Genomic DNA, 24,157 nt, shown 5'->3' on the forward strand with positions numbered 1-24,157 from the left:
CTTTACACATTCCCTTGGGTGTGTAAAGAACTTACTTGTTCCAGCCACTCTGACCTTTCACCTGTTCTTCAGATACACCAAGTCCACTCCCATCTCAAAACCTGAAGACATCATTTCTTTTACTTCCAAGGGTCTTCATCCAGATTTTCACAAGAGAGTGTCCTTCTTATTCAGTTTTCAATTCAAGCATCATGTCCTCAAAGAGGATCCTCTCTGCCACTCTGCCTCCCCCCACTCCACTATTCTTTATGCTTTGAGCTTACATTAACTGCATCATAGCTCCTATCATCAGTACTTGAAATCATTTTTCTTATTTGGAGATTTTTTTGTTTCATTTCACCATTAAGGAGAAAGCTCCTTCAAGATTTGCTGCACACTTGGTAAGTCCTCATTAAATACTGGTTGGCTGACTAACAGGCAATCTCAGTGACCCTGTTGGCTTCACTGACCACACATGTGACGTTCATTCCCAAGTCCAAACCTCCACACCAGGCCTCTGTTCCAGCTCCAGATTCCCCCTGCTGGGAACATCACCATCTAAGGAATTTCACTATAACTCCATTGTTCTGAAAGACAATTCATCATCTTTCATCTGTGTCTGTAGCACCACTATTTTCTTGTTACCTCAGCTAGACAGTTAGGAGCTATACCTCATTCTTCCCCTTCTCATGCTTTTCATCTGCACAATAGGTAAGGCCTGTAAAGTTTATCTTGTGAAGGTTTGAGGACCATTTCCTTGCCTCCATCTTACCAGCTCCACCCTGTTTCAGGCCTACCTGATTTTTCACCTAAATCTACTTCTGGAAGCTCCCACCAGCCTCCCCATCTCTTTATTCAGGTCTCTGCTCAAATGTATCTCCTCCTCTGGCTAACCATCTAAAATTGCCTCCCCTCCACATTATCACGTGACTTTCTATTCCTGTATCCTGTTTTCTTTTTACTTGAGAGTTCTTAATTCTTTTTTAAAAAATATTATTTGTTTATTTTAGAGAGAGAGCTGGGGAGGACCAGAGGGAGGTAGACAAGCAAACTCCATAGTGAGCACAGAGCCTGATGTGGGGCTTGATCCTAAGACCCTGAGATCATGACCTGAGCCAAAATCAAGAGTTGGATGATTGAGCCACCCAGAAGCCCCTAGAGTTCTTATTTCTTCTTAAAATTCACTATTTTCCTGTTTACTTAATGATGCTTACATTTCCTACTGAACTGCAAGCTTCAAGAGGGGAGGAAATTTTGCTATTCTTGCTCACAGCATTATGCCTGCTTTCCTCAATGGTGCCTGGGGATGGTGGATAATCAGTAAATATTTGTTAAATGAAATTTTACCCTATTCCTCAAATCCATTTTGGCCATGTACTGCCCTCCTAACCCTTAGCAGCCCTGCAGGCTGTCCTGCACTTCTGTGTCCCCACCAGGCTGTTTCTGATCCTGGGGCTTCTTCTCTTGCTGTTCTTTTGGTGTCTGAATTCTTGTGACTTTTTCCCCACACCCTCCTACCAATAGTTTATGATGCAATCTTGGCATCACTTCCTCTAGGAAGGGTGTCTTAAGCCCATCACTTCAGGGCTCAAGAAGTTAAGCTCTTCTTAACTATGTCATTGTCTCTGCAACTAGATAAAAAGATCACTCAACTGGCTACCATAATGTATGTGAAACACTTTATCATTGAAAATACATTTCTGCTTTGGAATTGCCAGTTTGTAAAAACTAACAGAGAACTCTCTGAGCCCAAGCATCATGTCTCATCTAGTCTGTGGGTTTTGTTCTAGTTATGCTTTTGGTTTTCAAGGAGGCCCTCGAGAAAATGGGTTTTATTATACTGAGACAATGGCCAGATCTGCTGTACTTTAGGAACAAAGGCACCTCTCAAGATGGGCCACTCCCCATCTCTCCCATGGGCTCCAGGATCTTTCTCTCTCAAGCACTCTATATCTCTTGGTGTCTTCTCCCTTTCTCTGTTGACAGGCTGCCCTGCTGCTTCCTTACAGTTTCTGTCCTACGTAACTGAGATATGCATGCAGCATTGCTTTGCCACAACCCAGCCTTACTTCATGGCACCATGCATTTTCTGCCCATACTGGTAACCAGTTTTGTCCCTCTATGTGTTTCCCAAAATGAATTCACAGGACTAATACTAATTAATAATGGTATATTGAATATGAATAGCTAATATTCATTGAATGCTTATTATATGCTCTACATTATTCTAAGTACTTTACATGAATGAGCTAATTTAAAATTTATAACAATCCTAAGTGTGGTGTGTATTATTTTTCTTCATTGTTGAGGAAATCGAGGCACTATGAGATTAAGTAACTTGCCTGCGTTATACGTACCCAGTATGTAGCGGAATCAAGAGTTGTACCTAAGCAATCTGGCTCCTGAGCTTGCATTCCTGTCCTCTATGTTATCTTTGTCTCCAAAGAAGAATTTTTTTAAAAAAATTTATTTATTTATTCATGAGAAACACACACAGAGAGAGGGAGAGACCTAGGCAGAGGAAGAAGCAGGCTTCCCACAGGGAGCCTGATATGGGACTCAATCTTGGAACTCCCAGACCACAGCCTTTGGCTCAACCGCTGAGCCACCCAGGCATCCATCCAAGCAAGAATTTAATTGGATGATGTCATTGGACAATTTGTATAGATTGACCGGCTGCCTTTGAATCAATATGATGGTGTTGGCAGTCAGAGCTGGGGGGTATATGCATGATTTGGCTTATCCGTACATATCCTCAGGTTCAGACATGTAGTAGGTTCCTAATAAATACTTGCAGATATTTATCATCCTTGACACCATAGATTTAGCTTCTTTAGTCTAAAGCTTCTTACTGTACTTTATTTTCTTATTTAAAGGTTTGATTCCTATAGGTAGTACTGGAAACAAGGGACTTTATTTTTTATTTTTAAAAAAATTTTTAAAGATTTTATTTATTCATGAGAGACAGAGAGAGGGAGGCAGAGACATAGGCAGAGGAGAAGCAGGCTCCATGCAGGGAGCCTGATGTGGGACTTGATCCCGGGACTCTGGGATCACACCCCAAGCTGAAGGCAGATGCCCAACCGCTGAGCCACCTAGGAATCCCAACAAGGGACTTTAAACACTGCTCAAATTGCATTTACTTCATCTCCTGACTTAAGTGATTTGCTGTGTTTGTAGTTTACTCTAAAAATTACCCACAGATGAGCATTGAAAAGCTTGGTTGGCATTGTACCCCAGCCTCCTTAGTCCTCCACAGCTGAGGCCACACACTCCATTTTGAAGAACCAGCCAAGTTCTAGGCCCAGAGAATAATCTTCATTCTGATAAGAGGGAATATGTTAAGATTCCAGGCCAGCAGCTCAGGTAGGAAGTTGTTGCTCCTGTTTATCCTGCTCAGATATTGTCCCAGTTCTAGTAACTTGCCCCATTCCTCCTGCCCAAGCCTTCACCTTGTGCTCCAGAACATGAGTGCCTGTATCCTACTCTACCTTTGGGGTTTTAGAACTGAGGTCCATCTGTTCTCTGTTCTCTCTCATCCTACTCTGAACCCCAGTCTCTGGGGTTAGATTTCTGTTCCATGTTGTCAGAATCTCTGATGTCAACAACCAGATTGTCTAGTTTTTCACCTCTTATGTCATTCATTTATCTTTTTATTTGCTACCTTGATGTTATGCTATGATTCACTCACCAGGTCCCTGCTGGATCTCCCTGAGGTCAGCCTCTGCCTTCCTGCATCTAGTTGAAGACTGCTCTGCTTGCCTATCCCAGGGCTCCCACCAGCAGGACTTACTTGAGACTAACTTCCCTCTTTCCTGGCTCATCTGCCCTTTCCTAAGGGGTTGTCTAGCCTCAGGATCTCAGCTCTTTATAGCCCAACCTGTCCAACATGGGTAAACCCTATTTCTGAAAACTACAGAGAGGCCTATATGATTTAAATCTTCATCAGCAGTAGGGGACGTCCATCAAGCCCTGTATTCTGCTTTAATTCCCTATCTGGGAGCAATCATAACAGATGTTATAACTATCAATTTCAGTTCCTTGCAAAGAAGCAGTCCTAATTTCTCAAAGAACAAAGATAACAATGGCTGATTTTTCTCTTAATGCTCAACTTTTGAATATCCAGAGAACTTCTAAGCAAGTTAACCAGCACCATTTATTGGATAATCCTTCCATCCCAAATGGTTTGTAATGCCTCTTTTGACATGTGTTAAATTTCTTTGTAAGCTTGGGAATTCTGCTGGAAAATAGAAAGTTACTTGAAAAAAATGTTATGTTGCTCCAGAAGATACAACTAACTTCTATAACTGAAATGAAAGTAAAACTAATGAGACTTAAGCTTTAGGGCCTCTTTCTACATGAGTTTTTGAATTCTCTACTCTTAATTTTGGATTCTTTAAAAGAAGACCCTCAAGATTGTATATATTTACAAGACCGGGATCTGCTCACTCTCTACTTACAAACCCACCACTGTGCCAAGCCATGCAGGAAAGCAAGTATGAGCAGCAGCGCCCATTGTAGGGAATTGTCTCCAACCTCTCCCCATATGATCCCTGTATCCCCAGTTTCTGGATTCCTCATCCATACTTTGAGATCAATATCTGCCTATCTGATTTGAGATTTTTTTCTTCTTGAATATGGAAATAATTTCTCTGATGTGGGTTGCCCCTAATGGGAAACAAAACAAAACATTGATCAGAACTTAAAGAGCACCAATAAAAATAGAGATCAATAAAAGCATTCTGGGTTGGCAGTATAAATTGTTGAAAAGAACGTAATCCTGAGTGTGTGATTACCAGTTCTTGACAGTATGACCTTGAACAGGTCAGTTAACTTCTTTGAGCCTCCGTTTTCTCATTTGTAAAAGGAATTAAAATAGCATGGTGGATCTCCACGGCTGAGAGAGGGGCTTTGGAGCCAGCTGAGATTTCGGGGTCTGAACTGACAGGACTCTGCTCCTGGAACAGTCTCTCAGATGTGATTGCTCAGTCTGGCCATGAATACATGCCATGAGACATTTACCATTGGCATATGCCAATGACAGCATTCTGTAAAGGAAAGGCATTCATTCATTCATTCACTTGTCAGGCACACCTCGTTCCAGAGGGGACTAATACCAGTGTATAAGCATATAGAAAACAGAGTAACTAGCAGACAAGCATGTAGATAAGCAAGAGGAAAGCAAAAGTCAGGATAGAGATTGAAGAACCAGAAATGGGGCAGCCCAGGTGGCTCAGTGGTTCAGTGCTGCTTTCAGCCCAGGGCACGATCCTGGAGTCCTGGGATCAAGTCCCGCACTGGGCTTCCTGCATGGAGCCTGCTTCTCCCTCTGCCTGTGTCTCTGCCTCTCTGTGTATCTCTCATGAATAAATAAATAAAATCTTGAATAAAAATTTAAAAAAAGGAACTAGAAATCAAGCTAAAATAACATTTGTCCCATGTATGTTGATACAAGAAAAGTGTGTGTGTGTGTGTGTGTGTGTGTTGGACCTATATGATGTGTCACCAGGCCTCAAGTCATAAAATCACATCTATTAGGGAATGTTTAGTTTTGATAAGTTCTTTTTTTATTTTTTAAAGATTTTATTTTATTTATTTGACAGAACGAGCACAGCAGAGGGAGCTGCAGCGGGAGAGGGAGAAGCAGACTCCCTACAGACCAGGGAGTCTGACGTGGGCTTGATCCCGGGACTCCGGGATCATGACCTGAGCCGAAAGCAGATGCTTAACCATTGAGCCACCCGGGCACCCCACTTTAATAAATTCTTGATAAGTTAATCATTAAATTTTCTGCCACCAAAAAAATCCCTTTATCCTCTTATTACTTATCTTCTTAATCCCTGCAATCTTTCTGTCTCCATCCACTTTATTAAAACTGCTTTATCTGGGTACACCAATGACCTTTAAGCCAAACTAAAAGGTTTTTTCTCAGATCGTCTTTGGCCTCTTACCAGCATCCTAAATACAGTCTTTCCTTTGTCACCTGTGACAATGCAAAGCCCCACTTTTCCTCCCACCTCTGACAGCTCTGCATGTCTCATTTTCTGACACCCGTTCTATTTGCCCTGGTATCAGCATGTTCCGACTACGGGCCCTCCACCCTTGACATGTTCCTCTCTGTATATACTCTCTAAGGAAAATATCTCTCATAGGGCTCAGTCCCTGACTCCGTGGCGGGATGCCTACAGCAATATCTGCTAACCGAACCCATCAGTCAGCCCTGCTCCATGTTTGTTGCAGAGGAGAATCAGAAGACCTCAGTTGTCCTTACAGCTTCGCCACTAATTAGCAGAGTAACTTTCAGGGGGGAAAACCATATTCTTTGCATTTCTTTCTATCTAAAGTTTAGGACCCAACGCATGAGCTCCTTTTCCCAATTTCACTACCGCCGTGCTAGTGTCAGACCCATGATGCTACCCTTTTCTTAAATGTGATTCAGCTTGACATCCTGTCTCAATTTTCTGGGTTTCTCAGATTTGTCTCTCACTTCCATTGCTAGTGGAATTATTTAATACTGGGATTCTCAAAAGTGCCTGTTGGCAGGCATATCACCTTGCTTCTCTCTTCACTCCTTTCTGTATTTTCATGCTGCTTGCGACCAGATTAAACTTCTGATAAAACACTTCTGTACCAGAATGTACCTGGCTCTGGTTGCAAGCATATTAAGCCTGTGCTTCGTTGCCTCACCCCTTCTTAGTCTGACCTCAGCTGTGTTTCTGACTGGTCTCAGCAAAGCTCCTCTACATTTCAGAAGTCTTCTGATATTTGTCTTCCCTGGATTCAGCCCATGTTCATGAACCTGTGGATTGTGTTTTTCTCCTGGCTTAGAAGCCTGGAATGTTTTCCCTTTAAGATGACCCATATTTCCCACATCTCTGTGTGCTTATGCCCAACATTCTCCAGAATGCCTTCCTTAAGCCCTTCAGCCTACACTGAACTGACTTACTGGATTGTAACTAACTATACGTGCATGCCTTATTTCTACCACTTTATTATAAACATTCAGAGTGCAGAGGCAGGTCTGTGTATTTTTCTATGAGCTAATATGTCCAGTGACTAATTGAGCTTCAAAAGTCCTTGATTTTTAATATGAACTTGACTGCTTCTCAGAGACCATCTGATTTTCCACACCTTCGGAAAGGGGTCAAAGTTCAACTCCTGCTAGCATCAGGGAAGACTCATTGACTGGAAGTAGGAGAACCTGGAAGACAGGCTGATCAAGGACTTCTTACCCTCTAGTTAAAAAAACATGAGCTGCCTGCTTGAGGAATGCTAGGGATGCTTAGGCAAAGACATAAAGCTAACCAAAGACTTTTCCTCTCTTTTCTTTGAGGCTCTTCTTTCCTTGCCTCTCCTTCTATGCCCTGCATTCTCATGGTGACCATAACAGTCTACTCTGGTCATGCTGAGCCCTTAACATGACATTTGAAAACCCTCATTCCTAGAGGGTCATTTTAGGAGGCCTGTGGGTTGTCCTTCACACATCCTGAGTAAATCATTTAACCATCTGGAACCATTTTGCTTTCTTTAAATCTGTAAAAATTGGGGGTTGGGCCAAGCCATTTCTAAATTCTCTTCTAGTTCTAGCTCTAAACTGTCACATCATGATCTGAGCAGCATAGGCCTAACAAGCAGTCACCCTAATTTTTTATGTATCCTTTTGTGTTTCATTAAATAACTAGAAATTGCTTGGGGACAAATGCTTCCTGTGTGTCCTTACTTAAGCTTCCACCGTGTTCTGAGCAGGGCTGATCCCCAGCAAGCATGCAAAGTAGCATGTGCTTTCTGTGAAGTACTTGGGACAAATCCTAGAACATCACTTCCTTTGATCAAAAACAGGGAGGATAAATGATGTCGAATTAAAAATAACATGAAAGAATAGGCAAATATAATAGGAGAGGTAACAATGAATGCAAATTTAGCCATTGTAAGAAGCAAAACTGCTTAATTCAATGATGTTTACAAAGCCCTACTATAAATTGGGAGAACTCAGATTTCATTGCAGCAAGTGTGACAGCCCAACATTACCTAAAGGTCTGCTAATTGTCAGCAAATATTCATCCACCTCAAGCAAGAATCTCTACAAGGTATGAACCATTTTCCAATAGGGTTATAACAATCTGACAGTCCTTTGAGTTTGTCTTAATGGTGTATGGCTATAGCAGACACAACCTAGAAGTACAATATTTAACAAAGAGTTGTAATTGTCCATCAGGGATGAATGCCAGCTCATTAATCTAGCCATCAAGGATACTGTACAGTATCTGGTTCACAGTGTTTAAAATATTAATATAACCAACAATATTTTAAAATGGGATTGCATAAAGCAAGCTCAGGACAGTGTGTATTATATGTTACCACTGTGTTAAAGGAAGAGAAAGGATATATACCTGAACTTGCTTCTATATATTCTTGAAATATAATTTGAAAGAGAAAAATATAAACTGGCCTGAGTCTTACTCTTCCAACTTGAGGATATTAAGTTATCTGGCTTTGAATAAAGAGAACAAGACATGGCAAGGCTATGAGACTTTTCTTATTTTTCAATTTGCAGACCAGGATACCAGAGAGGGGTGTTGATAACTTATATCCTCACTAGGGTTGCAGGAGTTTTGGTTTGGAAATAACTCCTCCATTTGTTGCAAATCTGGTATTAAGGAACACTAGTGCTAAGCAGTAGCTGGTGTCAAATATAGAGGGCAGTACTGATGTCTATCTGGTAGTTCCTGAGGGTGTTGACAGTCCTACATCTCCAGTCCCTTTGGGGTTCGAAGACAGAAGACACTCACAGGGAAGCCACAGCTCAGAGCTACCAATTTTCTCAGATCTGATACTTTTTTACCAAGAAGGGAAATGTTCTCCATCATTGGCATTGTCTCTTGTGTCACAGCATTAAACACATAGGGAGTTGGCTTGTCTTCTTCCTACAGGGAAAGAAAAGGAGGAACCTCAGGAGTAAGCAGTGTCTGGGGGTAGGAAAGAGGGAAAAACATTTTGGAGGGTGGCTCTGAGTGCCTCTAACTCACATGACAGGGGTGCTAAGGATGAAAGCAAAGGCCAAATAAGTTCCCTGACTTCTGGTCTGACTCCTGTTCTTCTGTCTTGAGACTATTAAGGAGTCCTCCTGCCTTGAGTAAAATGAAGGAGACTTGGCAACTAACACCTCCATAAGCACAGCTTGGATATAATATTCAAGACTCCTTTTGTGTATCTGAGTCTGTACATTAAGAAGAGTTGCAAAGCTTTGCCAAAACTGAGATGTAAGCATCAGGCCTCCGGGTTTCTCTAGGGGGCTCCAGCCAGTCATTGCTCTCCAGTTCAGCCCTATTCTCCTCCCCTTTTCTCCTGTCAAAATTTGCCTCCAGATTCCCCAGGAGCCCCCTCCCTTTCTTAGGCCTATAATACATTAATTTCATTCCCCTCTTCCCAGATCACATATTGCCATGATATAATCAACACACAGATCTCTTAGAGCCTTTAAAAAGTAATGAATGTTACTGATGTACGTTTAGGCTGTGATGCTTTGATCTGGGGCCCATTTCAGTAACTCAAATCACCAAAAGCAGGTTTGGCCCTCTGCTTCCTGAGTCTAAAGTACTTAGAATGGTTGTTCTCAATAGCTTCTCATAAACCCACTCAATAAAAATTGAAAGGACATAGGATTCACCTTTGCCCTTGCAACATACTTATGCTTTCTTATGGCTTCATTAAAGTCCAGCCTAATCCATGTGATATTTATAGGCAGGAAGAAATTTTTATGAAAACTGAATAAAGGAGCACCTGGGTGGCTCAGTGGTTGAGCATCTGCCTTTAGCTAAGGTCATAATCCTGGGGTCCTGAGATCGAATCCTGCATCCCACAGGGAGCCTGCTTCTCTCTTTGCCTATGTCTCTGCCTCTCTTTCTGTGTCTCTCATGAATAAATAAATAAATTTTTTTAAAAAAATAAAACAATAAAAAGGAGGTAAGAGAGACAAATTATATTTTAGACAATAGTTTTTCCTTATTTCTTTCATGGTTACTTTTATTTCTTGTTAGGGCTAACAAGATACTAATCTGGTACAGATACTAATTTATACTTAAAATCAAATATGTAATGTGCAACCGAGTAACACAGGCCCAAGTCACTCTTAATAGCAAACTAGCAACTACATGATGATAGAGAAGTAAGTTAAAAAGGAGCTTCTCAGAATATTAATAAACGTGAATATCTATAACCTAGGTATACAAAAAGTTCTGAAACGAGATAAAGGAGAATTGCAAAATATATGGCAATGTTTAGATGAAAATCAAAAAGTGCAGGTAAGAAAATACATTAGTTATTAATGAATCTAGGTTCTTAAGTTGCAAGAAAATTAGCACCTACAGAGTTTATTCTTTTTTTTTTTTTTAGCTCCCAAGAACTTCCCACATCCATTTAATTCATGATGTATCTTGAACATAGTCCTCTTTCTACTATTTTGATACTATTTATCCAGAGCAGAGAAGAGCTGAATGCATGGCCTCCTATAGCACTAACACTGGAGCATCCTGCCATGCTTAATATGTCTTTTTACCAGTGAGATTTTGATGGACTGTATCAATTTAGAAGTACCGGTTAGAAATAATGACAAAGTTAATGAGTCTGTTTTGTAGAACACCATAAAAAGAAGGCACTTCTATGAGTCTATCATGTAGAACATTATGGCAAGAATGCATTTCTGACCCTTATGTGAACCCAAACAGCTCATGTAAAAACAAAAAACAAAAAAACACACAACTATGAAAAACCATTTCATAAACCTTCTTTTTGTGAGAAAACTCATTTGAAGTTCTACTGAGGCATATGAACTGGAGACCCTTCTTCATGTTGGTTATTTGGAGAGGGATCAGGTGGATGGAGATAACAGCAACTTGTCAACTCACATTATCTATGTAAGCAAAGGCATCTCTCTTGATATCCCTCCTCAAATATTCTAAATAAGGGAATATTTAGAGTGTAGTTATACTCAAGGAAGTTGGATGTTATTATATAAACAATACTATCACAAATCATTGTTGAACATATGTAAAATTAGATTTTCCCCTTTACAAATAAACCAAGATACCATGGTAGGAGGTACATACAAAACGTCTTACTTTTTTTAAAAATTTTTTTATTTATTCAATCATGAGAGAGACAGAGAGAGAGAGAGAGGCAGAGGGAAAAGCAGGCTCCATGCAGGGAGCCCAACGTGGGACTCGATCCTAGGACTCCAAGATCACGCCCTGGGCCGAAGGCGGCGCTAAACCACTGAGCCACCCAGGCTGCCCTGTCTTACTTTTCAATAAAAACAAATACATAGACCTATTTCATGGTAAGAATTCCACTTTTGTTTTAATAAACCACATCCAAACTCACTGTAAATAGATACATGTGCATTAACAATAAAATAGGAAAAGCTAAAGAGAAACAGATGGAAAGAAAACAGGAGTTAATGAAAATTTTGAACACTGCTATACAGTTTTCGCAAGTTCTGCTTTTTTATATTTTGCTGTCCTGGAGTTGAAGAACTAAGTAAGTAGAAACTTGCCCCAATTATTCCAGAGTAGATGAAATGAGGAAATAATGTTTGTTTTTGTTGCACTGAATGAATTCAAATTGAGATATCTTCATGAACATCTTGACCTCATAAATTTCTTTTGTATGAAAGTCATCCTGGAGAGGTTATACTTGGATTCTAGGACATTGAATTCAGACACTTTCTTTACATACTATTTCTATGGCTCATCTTAGAAAAGATAGCCATTTTTTTAGAAACATGTTTTTATTTGTAAATTATTCTTTTATTCTTTAGTTGTTTTTTTTTTTTAAATATAAGTAATCTCTATACCCTGCATGAGGCTTGAACTCATGACTCCAAGATCAAGAGTCACATGCTCCTCCAACTAAGCCAGCTAGGCATCCCTCATTTGTAAATTATACATTTTTCTTCTTTCTTTTCTTTTTTTGAGAGAGAGCCCACATGAGTGGTGGCAGGAGGGGCAGTGGAACAGGGAGAGAATCCCAAGCAGGCTCCATGCCCAGCACAGAGCCTGATACAGGGCTTGATCTCATGATCCTGAGATCATGACCTGAGCTGAAATCAAGAGTCAGATGCCCAACTGCCTGAGCCACCCAGGTACCCCTAAATTATACATTTTTTTAAAAAGTTTTTATTTATTTATTCATGAGATACACAGAGAGAGAGAGGCAGAGACACAGGCAGAGGGAGAAGGGGCTTCCCATGGGGAGCCGAATGCAGGACTCCATCCCAGGACCCTGGGATCACACCCTAAGCCAAAGGCAGATGCTCAACCACTGGGCCATCCAGGTATCCCTAAATTTTAGATTTTTAGGAAGCATATTTATACTTTTTTTTATGTGTGTGTATAAAATATATTTAAAATCTAAAGTCACATATTATGTGTCTACTGGACTTTGGAGTTTATGCATTACTGGTGCCTTTAAAAAGCTAAAGGTATATTATTATTATTATTATTTTTAAATTCATGATAGACATAGGGAGAGAGAGGCAGAGACACAGGCAGAGGGAGAAGCAGGCTCCATACCGTGAGCCCGACACGGGACTCCAGGATCACACCCTGGGCCAAAGGCAGGCGCTAAACTGCTGAGCCACCCAGGGATCTCCTAAAGGTATATTATTCTGAGTCAATTATAGACCTTCTAATATCATTTAAGCATCTCCAACTTGTCTAATAGACATCTACTCAATACTACCTCAATTAACCCAATCTCTCACCATAAAAGAACATTCCAAAGATGCCAGAAAGGATTAACTAAGTTTAACCTCAGATAGTGAGAGAAGGAGGAGGCAAGGAACTCAGGAGTGTTAGAGAGACTGAGCCCACCTCACAATTTATTTTGTTTTATTTTTTTTTTTTTTTTAAGAGAGAGAGATGAGAGAGAGGTAGCAGAGGGAAAGGGAGAGAGAGAATCCCAAGCAGATTCCATGCCTAGCGCAGGGCCCCATACAGGGTTTGATCTCATGACCCCGAAATCATGACCTGAGCTGAAATTAAGAATCAGACACTTAAAAGTGACTGAACCATCCAGGCACACCCCACCTCACACTTTAAAGGCATGACCGGTGAGATTTACTTGTTAGCCCCCTTTGCAGCAGGGCCTGGACATATGACCAGAGTGCTCCCAATCAGGCCTACCCATCCAGCCCTAGTTTGATTAGGAGCCAGTAAGGCAGAGAGGTAGCAGACACAGGGCATCCTCCCTGGCAGTGGCAGATCTGAAGCATTGCTGGTCTGGCAGCAGGGCTGGTGGCAGTACCTGGTGCCCGCTTTGAGGGCTCAGAGGTGGCTGCAGTGGTGGCATTCCTGGACTAGTTCTGGGAAATGATTAAGACATTGTTTCTGGCTACATACTCTCTGAACCCAGTCCTCTAGTCTTCCTCTCAAGTCTGTGAACTACCTAGTAGCCTTTCAATATGTTTATTTTCTGTTTTAATTATCCAGGGTTCATTTCTGCTGCTTGCACTTAAGAACCCTGATGCTGGATAGGAAAAAGCGCAAGGATGCAGGAGCACCTTGCCTTGGGGATAGAGAGGGAGGAGAGATGGCATGGTAAGGGAGGGAATCCAAACCCTGAAATGAATCTCAATACCTTGCTATGATGTTTCTGATAACAAGTATATACCTTCTTTAAAAAAAAAAAAAAGATTTTATTTATTTATTTGACAGAGAGAGAGAATGAGAGAGAGAGAGCGCGCGCACAAGCAGGCGGAGCAGGAGAGGGAGAAGCAGGCTCTCTGCTGAGCAGGGAGCCTGCCATGGGGCTTGATTCCAGGACCCTGGGATCATGACCTGAGCTGAAGACAGATGCTTAACCAACTGAGCCACTCAGGTGCCCAATCATATATCTTGTTAATTTTCAAAATTTACCACCCAAGCCTTTGCAACTTATTTATTTATCACATATTTATGGAGCGCCTCCTATATAGCAGGTACTATTTAGGCACTGGGTGCCAACAGTGGGCAAAGCTCAAGAAATGGTTTCTGCAATAACACTGGTTAGAATGAAGGAGGCAAATGTGATAGCACTACTGCATCCCCAGCAATAAGCCAGGCCTTTCCATTGCATCATGCCATGGTTTATAGGAACACAGTGACCTGTAGCTCAGCAGCAATGAATGGGCAGGATTGATTCCTATGTTAATAGAACTTGGATATATATCCTATAGAAGATATGTCTTATGGTTTCTTTTTTTTCCTAATGGTTTCTATAGGAACTATCCCCCTAAGAAGGAAAAATTAATGCAATATTCCTTCCCCACTCATCTCATATTGCCCCTGCCTCCATTCACTTTTCCAAATGTGCCTACATTACCATTAAAAGGCTAATACCATTACCTATTAAACCTAGGCAGGGGAACTGGAGAATATATTGACTATTTAAAAAATGTATTTAGGTGCAGATCACCTCTTAATTTATCTAAAATCTTTCCCTCTTTTCACACAAGGAACACTTTGTAATTCATACAAAATGTAAGCACAGTAAAGACATAAAATATTTTTTATTTATTTCATATATAATGTGTACTTGTATTTTTTAAAAAGATTTTATTTATTTGTTTGAGAGAGAGCACATGACAGGGGGGCAAGGGCAGGGAGAGAGAGAGAGAATGAGAGAAAGAATGAGAGAGAGAGAGAGGCAGACTCCACTGGGAGCAGGGAACCCTATGCAGGGCTCAATCCCAGGACCCTAGGATCATGGCCTGAGCCGAAGATAGACGCTTAACTGACTGAGCCACCCAGGCACCCCTCCACTTGTATTTTTTTTTTTTTTTAAAGAAAATTGCTTACTTGGTGAATTTTTAAACTTTGCAAAAGCATTTGGTTTACATCTTGATATGTCTAAGTTGTTCCAAAATAAATGAAGAGACTAGCTTTCCAAAATTCTCAGAAGGTAGACCTAATTGCATGAAGTAGCATAGTTAAATAGGAAAGATACTAGTTAAATTTGTATACGTCTAATTATGCAATAAAGCAACAACATGACTTAGAATGCAGCCTTTTGTTACCTAAAATAGATTAGACAGCTTAGAACTGGTCTGACTGCATTCTCTGAGGCATGGGATATTTTCATGAAGTATTTTTGTTGTTGGAAGCTCATTTGGGGCTATTATTATCCATACACTGCTAGTAGTATGACTTTTGAAATAGGCCTCTTTTATCATTTAATCTAAACAGGAACTAAGGATGAAAACTAATATTTATGGTCTTTGCAGGATACTGTTTTAGGCCTTCAGATTTAAGATACTGTTTTTCTTCTCAGAACCAGTCATATGAAATTCTCTAAATGTGATTCTACTGGAGAAGGTGAAGATTAGTATCAGTAAGATTTCCATGGAACTTGGGAGTTTTTATTTAAACCCTATGCGTTGGCCAATCCTGTGATGCATAATTATATTCTGTCTCTCTTTGGTAAACTCATTTTGCCTCTATACTCTATTTTTTCCATTAGCAGTTTAAACTCCAGGGAAAGATCAGAGTTCAGTGAAAAGACAGCTTGCACCACTGTGATGGATGATGCTTTATTGGCAGAATTTATGAAATATTTTTGTAAGTAAAACTATGAAATAGGTTGCGTCTGGGGAGGGAACCCGGGGGCCAGAGGTGGGAGGAAGACTTTTTACTGTATATACTTTTTATATCTTTTGTCTCCATGTGAATGTACTTCCTAGTCAGAAATAAATAAAAGTTAGATTTTTTTTTAAATAAGGAAAATAAAGCCAGGGCTGAGTTAAATAATAGTATCCTATTCATACTATTACACACATTATTTACATCCCTGAATAGCTGTGGTTCAATCAGATTCCTCCAGCAACTCAAATATTAGTAATAAACTTATACCACTATCTCCAAGTAAGCAAACAAGAAAGTCTCAAACATCATTATTGGCTGGGAAATTCCAAGATGTTTTAAATGGTTTAGCCCATAGAGTACCAAAAACAGAGTTTATAAATATATTTAAAAACATAAGAAAGACATTTAAGAAATGAAATGGGAAAAAAAAAAAAAAAAAGAAATGAGATGGAATTCAGCCTGCCTGAAAGAGTATTATAATTTTTTTAGTGTCAGAGGAGAAAAGGAGAAATCAGAGTTGTTTTTTATTTATCTTTTTGATAACTAAACATTCTTCAAGAATATAACAATAAGACATGAATAAATGCTCACAAAACATTAAAAACACACATACAAATATATTATTTTTTCTTACTTAAATAGGATCCTGCAATGCCAATTTTTGGGGTGTTCCTGTTTTTTACTAGTTAGTGATAAATATTTTAGATTTTTTTAAAAACATTGGCTTTGGGATGCCTGGGTGGCTCAGTGGTTGAGCATTTGCCTTCAGCCCAGGGTGTGATCCTGGAGTCCTAGTATTGAGTCCCGCATCCGGCTCCCTGCATGAAGCCTGCTTCTCTCTGTGCCTATGTCTCTGCCCCCCGCCCCTGTGTGTCTCTCATGAATAAATAAATAAAATCTTAAAAAAGAAAAAAACAACGAGCATGTTTTAGATGCATTTGACAGAAATAAAGCGCTGGGCTAATATGATATATTGATCACTATAGTAACAATGGCACAAGAAGAGAAACAATAAATAAGAAAAGCAACTGATACAGAATTGCAAGTAGGGTGCAAACTAAAGCCTTTTGGGTTTTATTGGTTGGTATTGTTTTCAGTTAGTGAGTTTCTAAAATAAGGCAGCAATTGGATAAAGGGATCAGAGCACAAATGAAAGCTCTAAACAACTGCAAATAAACTAGATTCCCGAATAATAAATCTTGAATCATTCTTGTTACTGAGAATTTCTTCCCTCTCCTTACTCCCCTGCCCTTAATTCATTGTAGACCAAAGGAAGTGATCAAATTTTCCTTCTATATCAATATTCCAGATCCATCCCTTGCCCTCATTCCAGTATTGGTTTGTGGGATGTTCTGGAATGACTGTTTTGGTCAACAAGGGGGATAGATTAGGAAATAAGTAAACAGGGGTAACTCCATCCAGTCTCCACACCTTATTTCCCCATACAGTGGAAATCGTGTATAAGGCCAGTTAGACAAACAGAGGAGAGGAGAAGGCAAGAAAAGAAAACTTCATCCTAAGTTATGAAATGAGTTTTGTTGAATTATCCACAATGTTATTAAAAATGAGGTAGATATCTGGGACAATTGTTATTCTGATCATCATACCTTAACAAAGCATTTGAGAGTTGAGCCAAGAGATATTCCAACATCAGCAAGACTCCAGCTGTCCTTTAGAGCTGCTCCAGCATACATCAGCTCCAGATACCACCTGCCATGTTCATCTTCAGAGAGAGGAATGTGGAAATAATCTTTAAAAATCAATAGCATATTATGAAAACAGTATATCTCAACATTTCTAGGCCAGCAATATAATCTCTTTTCTTTTACATTTTTTTTTTTCCACTGAGCACTATAAAATTGTTTTGGACAAATGAAGAAGTATTAGATGGGTTCTTAACTTGAAGCCTGTAGGCATCTCCAAATGTTTATGGATAAAATTTAAATGGGAAAAAAACTATATTTTGTTTTTATTAATTCTAAATGAAATTAAGATTTTCTTTCAATTATGTATGTAGGCAACAAACTAAAGAAGCGGTATTTGGCTATACCTATGGCTTTGTCACCTGTAAAGATGACATATTTTCATTTTCACATTATAGTTGTTGCAGAAATCTCAAAATACTATACTGAATTACTACTGTGAAATTACAACAGTTATTAGATGCATTGCTAAAATGTGATACTATTACTAGAGAAGCCCATGTGTCACTATATCACGAATTTGTTTTTTAATGTTTGAAAATTATATTTCAATATAGCTTTTCTTTGTATGTATTTTACTATGTGCATTTAAAGACATTCTGGGGAAAAAAAAGACATTCTGGGGAGTCCATAGGCTTTCATCAGACTGCCAAAGGGATTCATGACACAGAAAGGTTAAGAGCCTCTGTGTTAGAAGATCTATTTCAGTAATCACAGTGATCTACTACATATCATGTAAGTGTGATTCAACAAATGCACCTTAGCAAAAGGGAATGATCATCTCCAAATCAAATGCATTTGATAGTCAAAACCTAAATATTTGTCTTAATTGCCCATTGTAGAGGGAATATTTCTAAAAATTTATGAGAAAGCTACTGAATCCAAATTATTTCTTACTCTGGTTCTGTAACTGTAGATAAGACGGTCAACCTCTTTAAGCTTCAGTTTCCCTGGATGCAAAATGAGTCTGTAGCTCAGAGGTTGTTTAAAGTCCTCTCCACCTCCAAAATCCTTTGGATCTTTATAGTTGCTTGCTCACCAAACATGCCATCTATCTGACAACTGGCATGCTCTATTTATATAGTTTAGAGTTAATGTCCTGTTTTTGTCCTTTTGTGAAGAATTGCCCTAATACTATCTTGTCAGTGAAACAACCCACACATTTCATAAAGAGAAGTCAAACATTTTTTTTTCCTGAGAATTTACTGACTCAGTTTGCATCCTAATACCTCCATAGTTGCTATCTTCTTATCAAACTGTTGTGTAAGCAAATAATGATCTTTTCAAATAGCTTTAGTTCCCAGTTTGCTGAAAATGTATCTCTACCTCATGTACAGTGTAAGGCCACTGCATAGTTAAAATTAGTATACATCTTAGTGGCTTAGGGACAAAGTACCTACCTTTATTATCAGCTTGACAGCCTCCACTGTTTCATCTGCTGAAACATCAAATGGTTCAAAAGATCCCTCAAAGGCTATGAAAATCCTCATTCTCTCAGCAAACAAAACAAAACAAACAAAAAACCCAACCCTGCAACTTTTTTTCAAAGAATTGGATAGCTGGAAAAAACCCAATTCACAATTAAGGACAAAAATGATGGCCAGAGGCAGCTGTTACTATCTAGCTTGAAAGTTGAGCTGAGAGAATGTGAAGAGACAAGTCCTGCTGTCTGAGTATTGGGCAACACAGACAGCAGCTGTATTGGAGGAAATGTATCTCTGCCAATGGCAGTCAACAGCCACCTTGTTCCTATAGTACAGGAGCCAGCAAACGAGACAATGGTTGGGGCAAGTGTGAACAAGCACCAAACATGTATTACAGAAATGCCACACATAAATTACACTTTTGTGATGTGACCACCAACCACAGACTCTTGAATCTGTATTCACTCAAGTGCAGCTCTGATTGAAGGACCCTTCAAAATAGATATGTGATTGGGATATACTGGCGCACAGTGAAGCAAAACAGATTTGATTATATTGAATGTGGTAATCCTGAAAGTTCTCTGTAAATAACTCTGAGCTGAAGCATTCTGGTTTCCATAACAACTCTGTGTACTTGTTCCCTGGCGGTATTTCTAATCCTGCTACCGGGTACAGAACAATGCCCACTTGGAGATGAATGCGTAGGCAAATGACTGTGGTTTCCCCTTTCCGTCTCTGTGTAATAGAATCTACCCAATAACAACACGGTATAGTTGATATGTGTTTTAGTCCTTGCCTTTATGTTGTTTACAGCAATTTACCATTGTTATCTTCTTCAACTTCCCTTAGCATTGGTGGAAAACATTTCAAACTCTGCTCAATAACTGAGCAAAGATATTAAGCACCATTACTCAAGTTTATAGAGTAAGCATGTACTGGAACTTAATTCTAAGTAAGTCTCTCCCAGGGTGATACATTTTGTTTAGTGCTGTTATGTCTGATTATTCATTTGTGTTTGTAAATCTTGTCTTCTTCCTCAAATTCCTCATCATCTAACAGAATCCTCATCTTGCATTTCTTATTATTATTAACAGCACTTAGCACAATGTGAGTCATGTGATTGGTGCCCAGTAAATGTTAACCTGTAGGTTGCTTCTGTTCCAATTTCCAACTTGAGTTCCAACAACAAGAAATTTGAAAAAATGGAAAACCTGAAAAGGGCAAACGGTTTTCATTGCAGAGCTCTTTTTACTTCATATTTTTCAAGTGTTGCAACTTCATGATATCTTTTTATGTTGTCAACGTTTTCATAGAAAGTCTATTAACATGGTGTGTAGTTGATGCTGCTTTGGTGTCACCCCTCAAGCTGCTGTGACTGTTGGCTGGTGAAAGCTCATAGCTAAAGCCCCTTCTCCAAGGAATTGCCCTCAATTGGGAATTGGGAGCTTGAGAAAAAAAGCCGGGCGCCCCCCGCAATAACTGATGGCAAAGGGACTATAAAAGGCCTGGCTTCTCATCAGGAGTGAAAACTGCAAAGGATTCTTGTAGATAAGGCTCTGGCTGGACTTTACCTGAGACTACATTCTTCCTCGCTTTTTCTTCTTCCCAACTCTGCCGAACTCTCTTCCAGACTAGTTTTTCTTGTGCATTCCCTCAGTAAGCGACATACATCCCAATCCCTGTCTCAGGCTTTGCTTACAGAGAAACCAATCTAAGGCAGAAGATCTTAAAGAAGCTCATATGCTTTAAGAAATCACAACCAAGTGTTTTGTCGCTTCCTGAAATACATGTTTATTTATACATGTATATTTTTGTAGGCTGTAGTTACTTGCCTTTAGAGTAAATGCCCAGCTCAAAATTATGTTAAGTATTTCTTCCTTACCTCTGTCCTCAGCAGTGATGTTTGTAATATGACCCTTTTCTTATCATTACAGTTATTTGGACCAGAATGAAACTGTTAGAATCTTTTCTCTCTGGCCTGAAGGAAAATATGACTTTGTGGTTTGATCTGTAACATGCAACTTAGTGACTGTGAGTGAATCATCTTCTTCCTCTAACGTGACTGAGTGGCAGAGAAAGCTAAGAAGAAAGAGTGAAACAGACATACGAAGAGGAGCACAGGACATAGAGGGCACTCCCATGGTTTCTGTTGCCCTTGAATTGTGAGACACCTTCTCTCTATATAATACATTTCTCCCCCTCCTCAATTTTGCTTAAGCATGCTTTAATTGGTTTCTATTACTTAAAATCAGAAGAGTTCTAATTCATATTTATCTTTTAAGGTTCATCTTCCTTTGGAACAAGATAAGGATATCCATTATCAGCACAGTTGTTTTTTGTTTTTGTTTTTATGATAGTCACAGAGAGAGAGAGAGAGAGAGAGAGAGGCAGAGACGTAGGCAGAGGGAGAAGCAGGCTCCATGCACCGGGAGCCCAGTGTGGGATTCGATCCCGGGTCTCCAGGATCGCACCCTGGGCCAAAGGCAGGCGCCAAACCGCTGCGCCACCCAGGAATCCCAGCACAATTGTTTAATGTTGTTGCCAAGATATTAGCCAAAATGTTTTGGCAAGAGAAATAAACCATGTACCAATATGGAAAAATCTCCAAGGCATATGATTAGGTAAAAAAAGTAAGGTGCAAAACAGAATGTGTCATATACTACAGTTTGAGGAAGAAAGAGGGAAATCATATCTATAGACATGATATACAATATAGATAGTTTGCATCGACCTCAAAATTCCTGGAATTATACTCAGGAAACTAGAATCATTGGTGTCTGTAGAGAGAAGACTTGAGCAGCCAAGGGTCAAGGATGAGAACAATACTTTTCACCGTATTGTCTTTTTTTTTTTTTAACAGAACTTTTAGATTTATAACAAAATTAAGCAGAACATATATAGAGTTCTCCTGTACCTCTATACCTCCTGCCCCCACATTAGAGCCTCCCCCATCAAAATCCCAAACTAAATGGTACATTCATTACAACTGATTAATCTACACTGACACATCATCATTATCCAAAGTCCCTACTTTAAATTAGGGTACACTCTTGGTGTTATACATTTTATGGGTTTTGACAAATGCATAATGACATGTATCCACTGGTATAGTATCATATGGAATAGAGTAATTGCCCTAAAATCCTGTGTGCTCAGCTAATTTATCCCTTTTTTCTCCCCTACCCTCTGGTAACCACTCATCTTTTTACTGTCTCCATGGGTTTGTCTTTTCCAGCATGTCAGATAGTTGGAATCATACAGTATGCATCCTTTTCAGATATTCTTCTTTCACTCAGTGATATGAATTTAAGGTTCTTCTGTGTCTTTTAATTACTTCATAGCTTATTTCTTTTTAGTATGGAATAATATTCCATTGTTGGATGTACCACAGTTTATTTATCCATTCGCTTACTAAAGGATATCCTGGTTGCTTCCAAGTTTTGGTAATTATGAATAAAGTTGCTATAAACATCCATGTGTAGGTTTTTGTGTGGATGTAAGTTTTCAGTTAATTTGGGTAAATACCCTGGAGCACAATTGCTGGATGGTATGATAAGAGTATGTTTAGTTTTGTAAGAAACTGCTTAACTATCTTTCAGAGTGACTGACCATTTTGCATTCCTACCAGCAATGAATGAGAGTTCTGATTGCTCCACATCCTCACCAGCATTTGTTGTTGTGTGTATTACCTTTTTATTCTTTTCTAATTTTGAACCATGTGAAAGCGTTACCACTCAACAAATTAAATTAGATAAAATACAGTAAAATGAAAAAAAAAAAAAGTCCAACTGAGTCCTTTCAAAAGGCCTTCTTCATCTCCCCAGGAAAGTTGACCTCTCTCTCTCTCTCTCTCTCTCTCTTTTATTTTTTTGACTTCTATTCCTTCACTGTATCATACATTTTTAAACTATTGGATCTTTTCTACTGCATTCCATGTATTATGTCAGTGTCAGCCTCTCCCATTAGACTATGAGCTTCTTCATAGTCAGAATGGACTATGGATGGAGAGGCAGTATCTTAATCACCTTTGTATCCCCAGTTGTCAGTGCTTTGCAGTGTGAATAAACAAGCTAGATTATTGTAGATTGATATCATTAAAAGTTACCTTGTAATAATGAAATGATAAGTAGACTTGAAGCTCTCGGGGCAGCCTGAGTGGCTCAGAGGTTTAGTGCCACCTCCAGCCCAAGGGCTGATTCTGGAGATCCGGGATCAAGTCCCACATCGGGCTCCTTGCATGGAGCCTGCTTCTCCCTCTGCCTATGTCTCTGCATCTCTCTCTATCTCTCTGTGTCTCTCATGAAAAAATAAATAAATAAATAAATAAATAATTTTTTTTATAAAAAGAAGCTCTCTTAGTAATCTAGGGACAGCTTGAACTGATGAAGCAGAAACTTGAAAATTTTCTTAGTTGCAATCACGGAATAGCTTGCTTTAGCATCTAGAAGCTCTTTTTGAGGTTTTTTTGTGTTTTTTTTGTGGGATTTTTTGGCTAGGAGTTTTTAATTAATTTAGTTAGCCTACTGAGGGCTTCGTACATGCAATGGAATATGCTAGGTCTTTGGAAGATTTGGTGATGAATGTGACCTTAAGGGATTTCCCATGAGTATGGAAAATGGTAGGTGTCCAACATATCTGGACCAAGAACTGTATTATAGGATAAATTGTGATACAAGATGTACAAACAAAATAGATGGCCTGGAAGTGAAGAGATGTTTGGTCTTACATAAAGATATATTGTTCATTTTAGTCATTCAGTACATATACACTGAGCTTTTACTATGTACCAGGCACTGTTCTCTGCAGGGTCACTGCAGTGACTAAACATGGAGTTTCCTGAATGTGTACATGTGTTTGGAGTAGAGGAAAGGTTCAGAGTAGGTAAGGAATGGTGGGAAGAGACAAAGAGAGTAATTCATAAACAATAAGTAACTAAGCTTTGTTTAAAGAGAATGGTCAGATAGTAGGGATAAGCATGGAAAAGGTAAAGACAAATCTAGCGAAATAGGAAAGGAAGCGTTTGTTAGGAATAATGGTATGAAAGAATTAGGTTAAATACAGAGAAAACAAGTAAATAGGAAGATGACACATATCAGGGATAGAAAGAGCAAGAAAAAAATGTTATGTATGATCTGTGGTGAAAAAGAAAACAACCATGTCACAATCAGTGACTAATATTTTAGTCCTCGGATCTCTCATATATTTCATAGATGGAAATCAGTTAGTTACTTGATTCTTATTTCTGCATTTAGAGTTATGGCATTCTCCCTATTACAATTTAACCCCTTAGTTTAGGTTCCTTTTAAAAACTCTGAAATAATCACATGTTATCATTGATTTAAAAATATTTACTGATTTATGATATACTGATACACGTCATACATGCTATATGATATATACAAAACAAGAAGAAATAGAACTTTATGTCACATGG

At 39.2% G+C, this 24,157-nt stretch overlaps 1 protein-coding gene across 1 annotated transcript in view; it reads right to left on the reverse strand.

The window, feature by feature from the left end:
* Positions 1–18,789, reverse strand: part of ANKUB1 (ankyrin repeat and ubiquitin domain containing 1) — a 28,314-nt gene extending 9,525 nt beyond the window's left edge. The window contains 4 exon segments of the mRNA XM_041733702.1: positions 8,686–8,716; positions 8,718–8,903; positions 17,204–17,346; positions 18,696–18,789. Coding sequence (XP_041589636.1) covers positions 8,686–8,716; positions 8,718–8,903; positions 17,204–17,346; positions 18,696–18,789 — 454 coding nt within the window.
* Positions 18,790–24,157: the final 5,368 nt, after the last annotated feature.

Source organism: Vulpes lagopus, chromosome 19 (genome assembly GCF_018345385.1).
Source record: "Vulpes lagopus strain Blue_001 chromosome 19, ASM1834538v1, whole genome shotgun sequence".
In the NCBI taxonomy this organism is placed as follows: Eukaryota; Metazoa; Chordata; class Mammalia; order Carnivora; family Canidae; genus Vulpes; species Vulpes lagopus.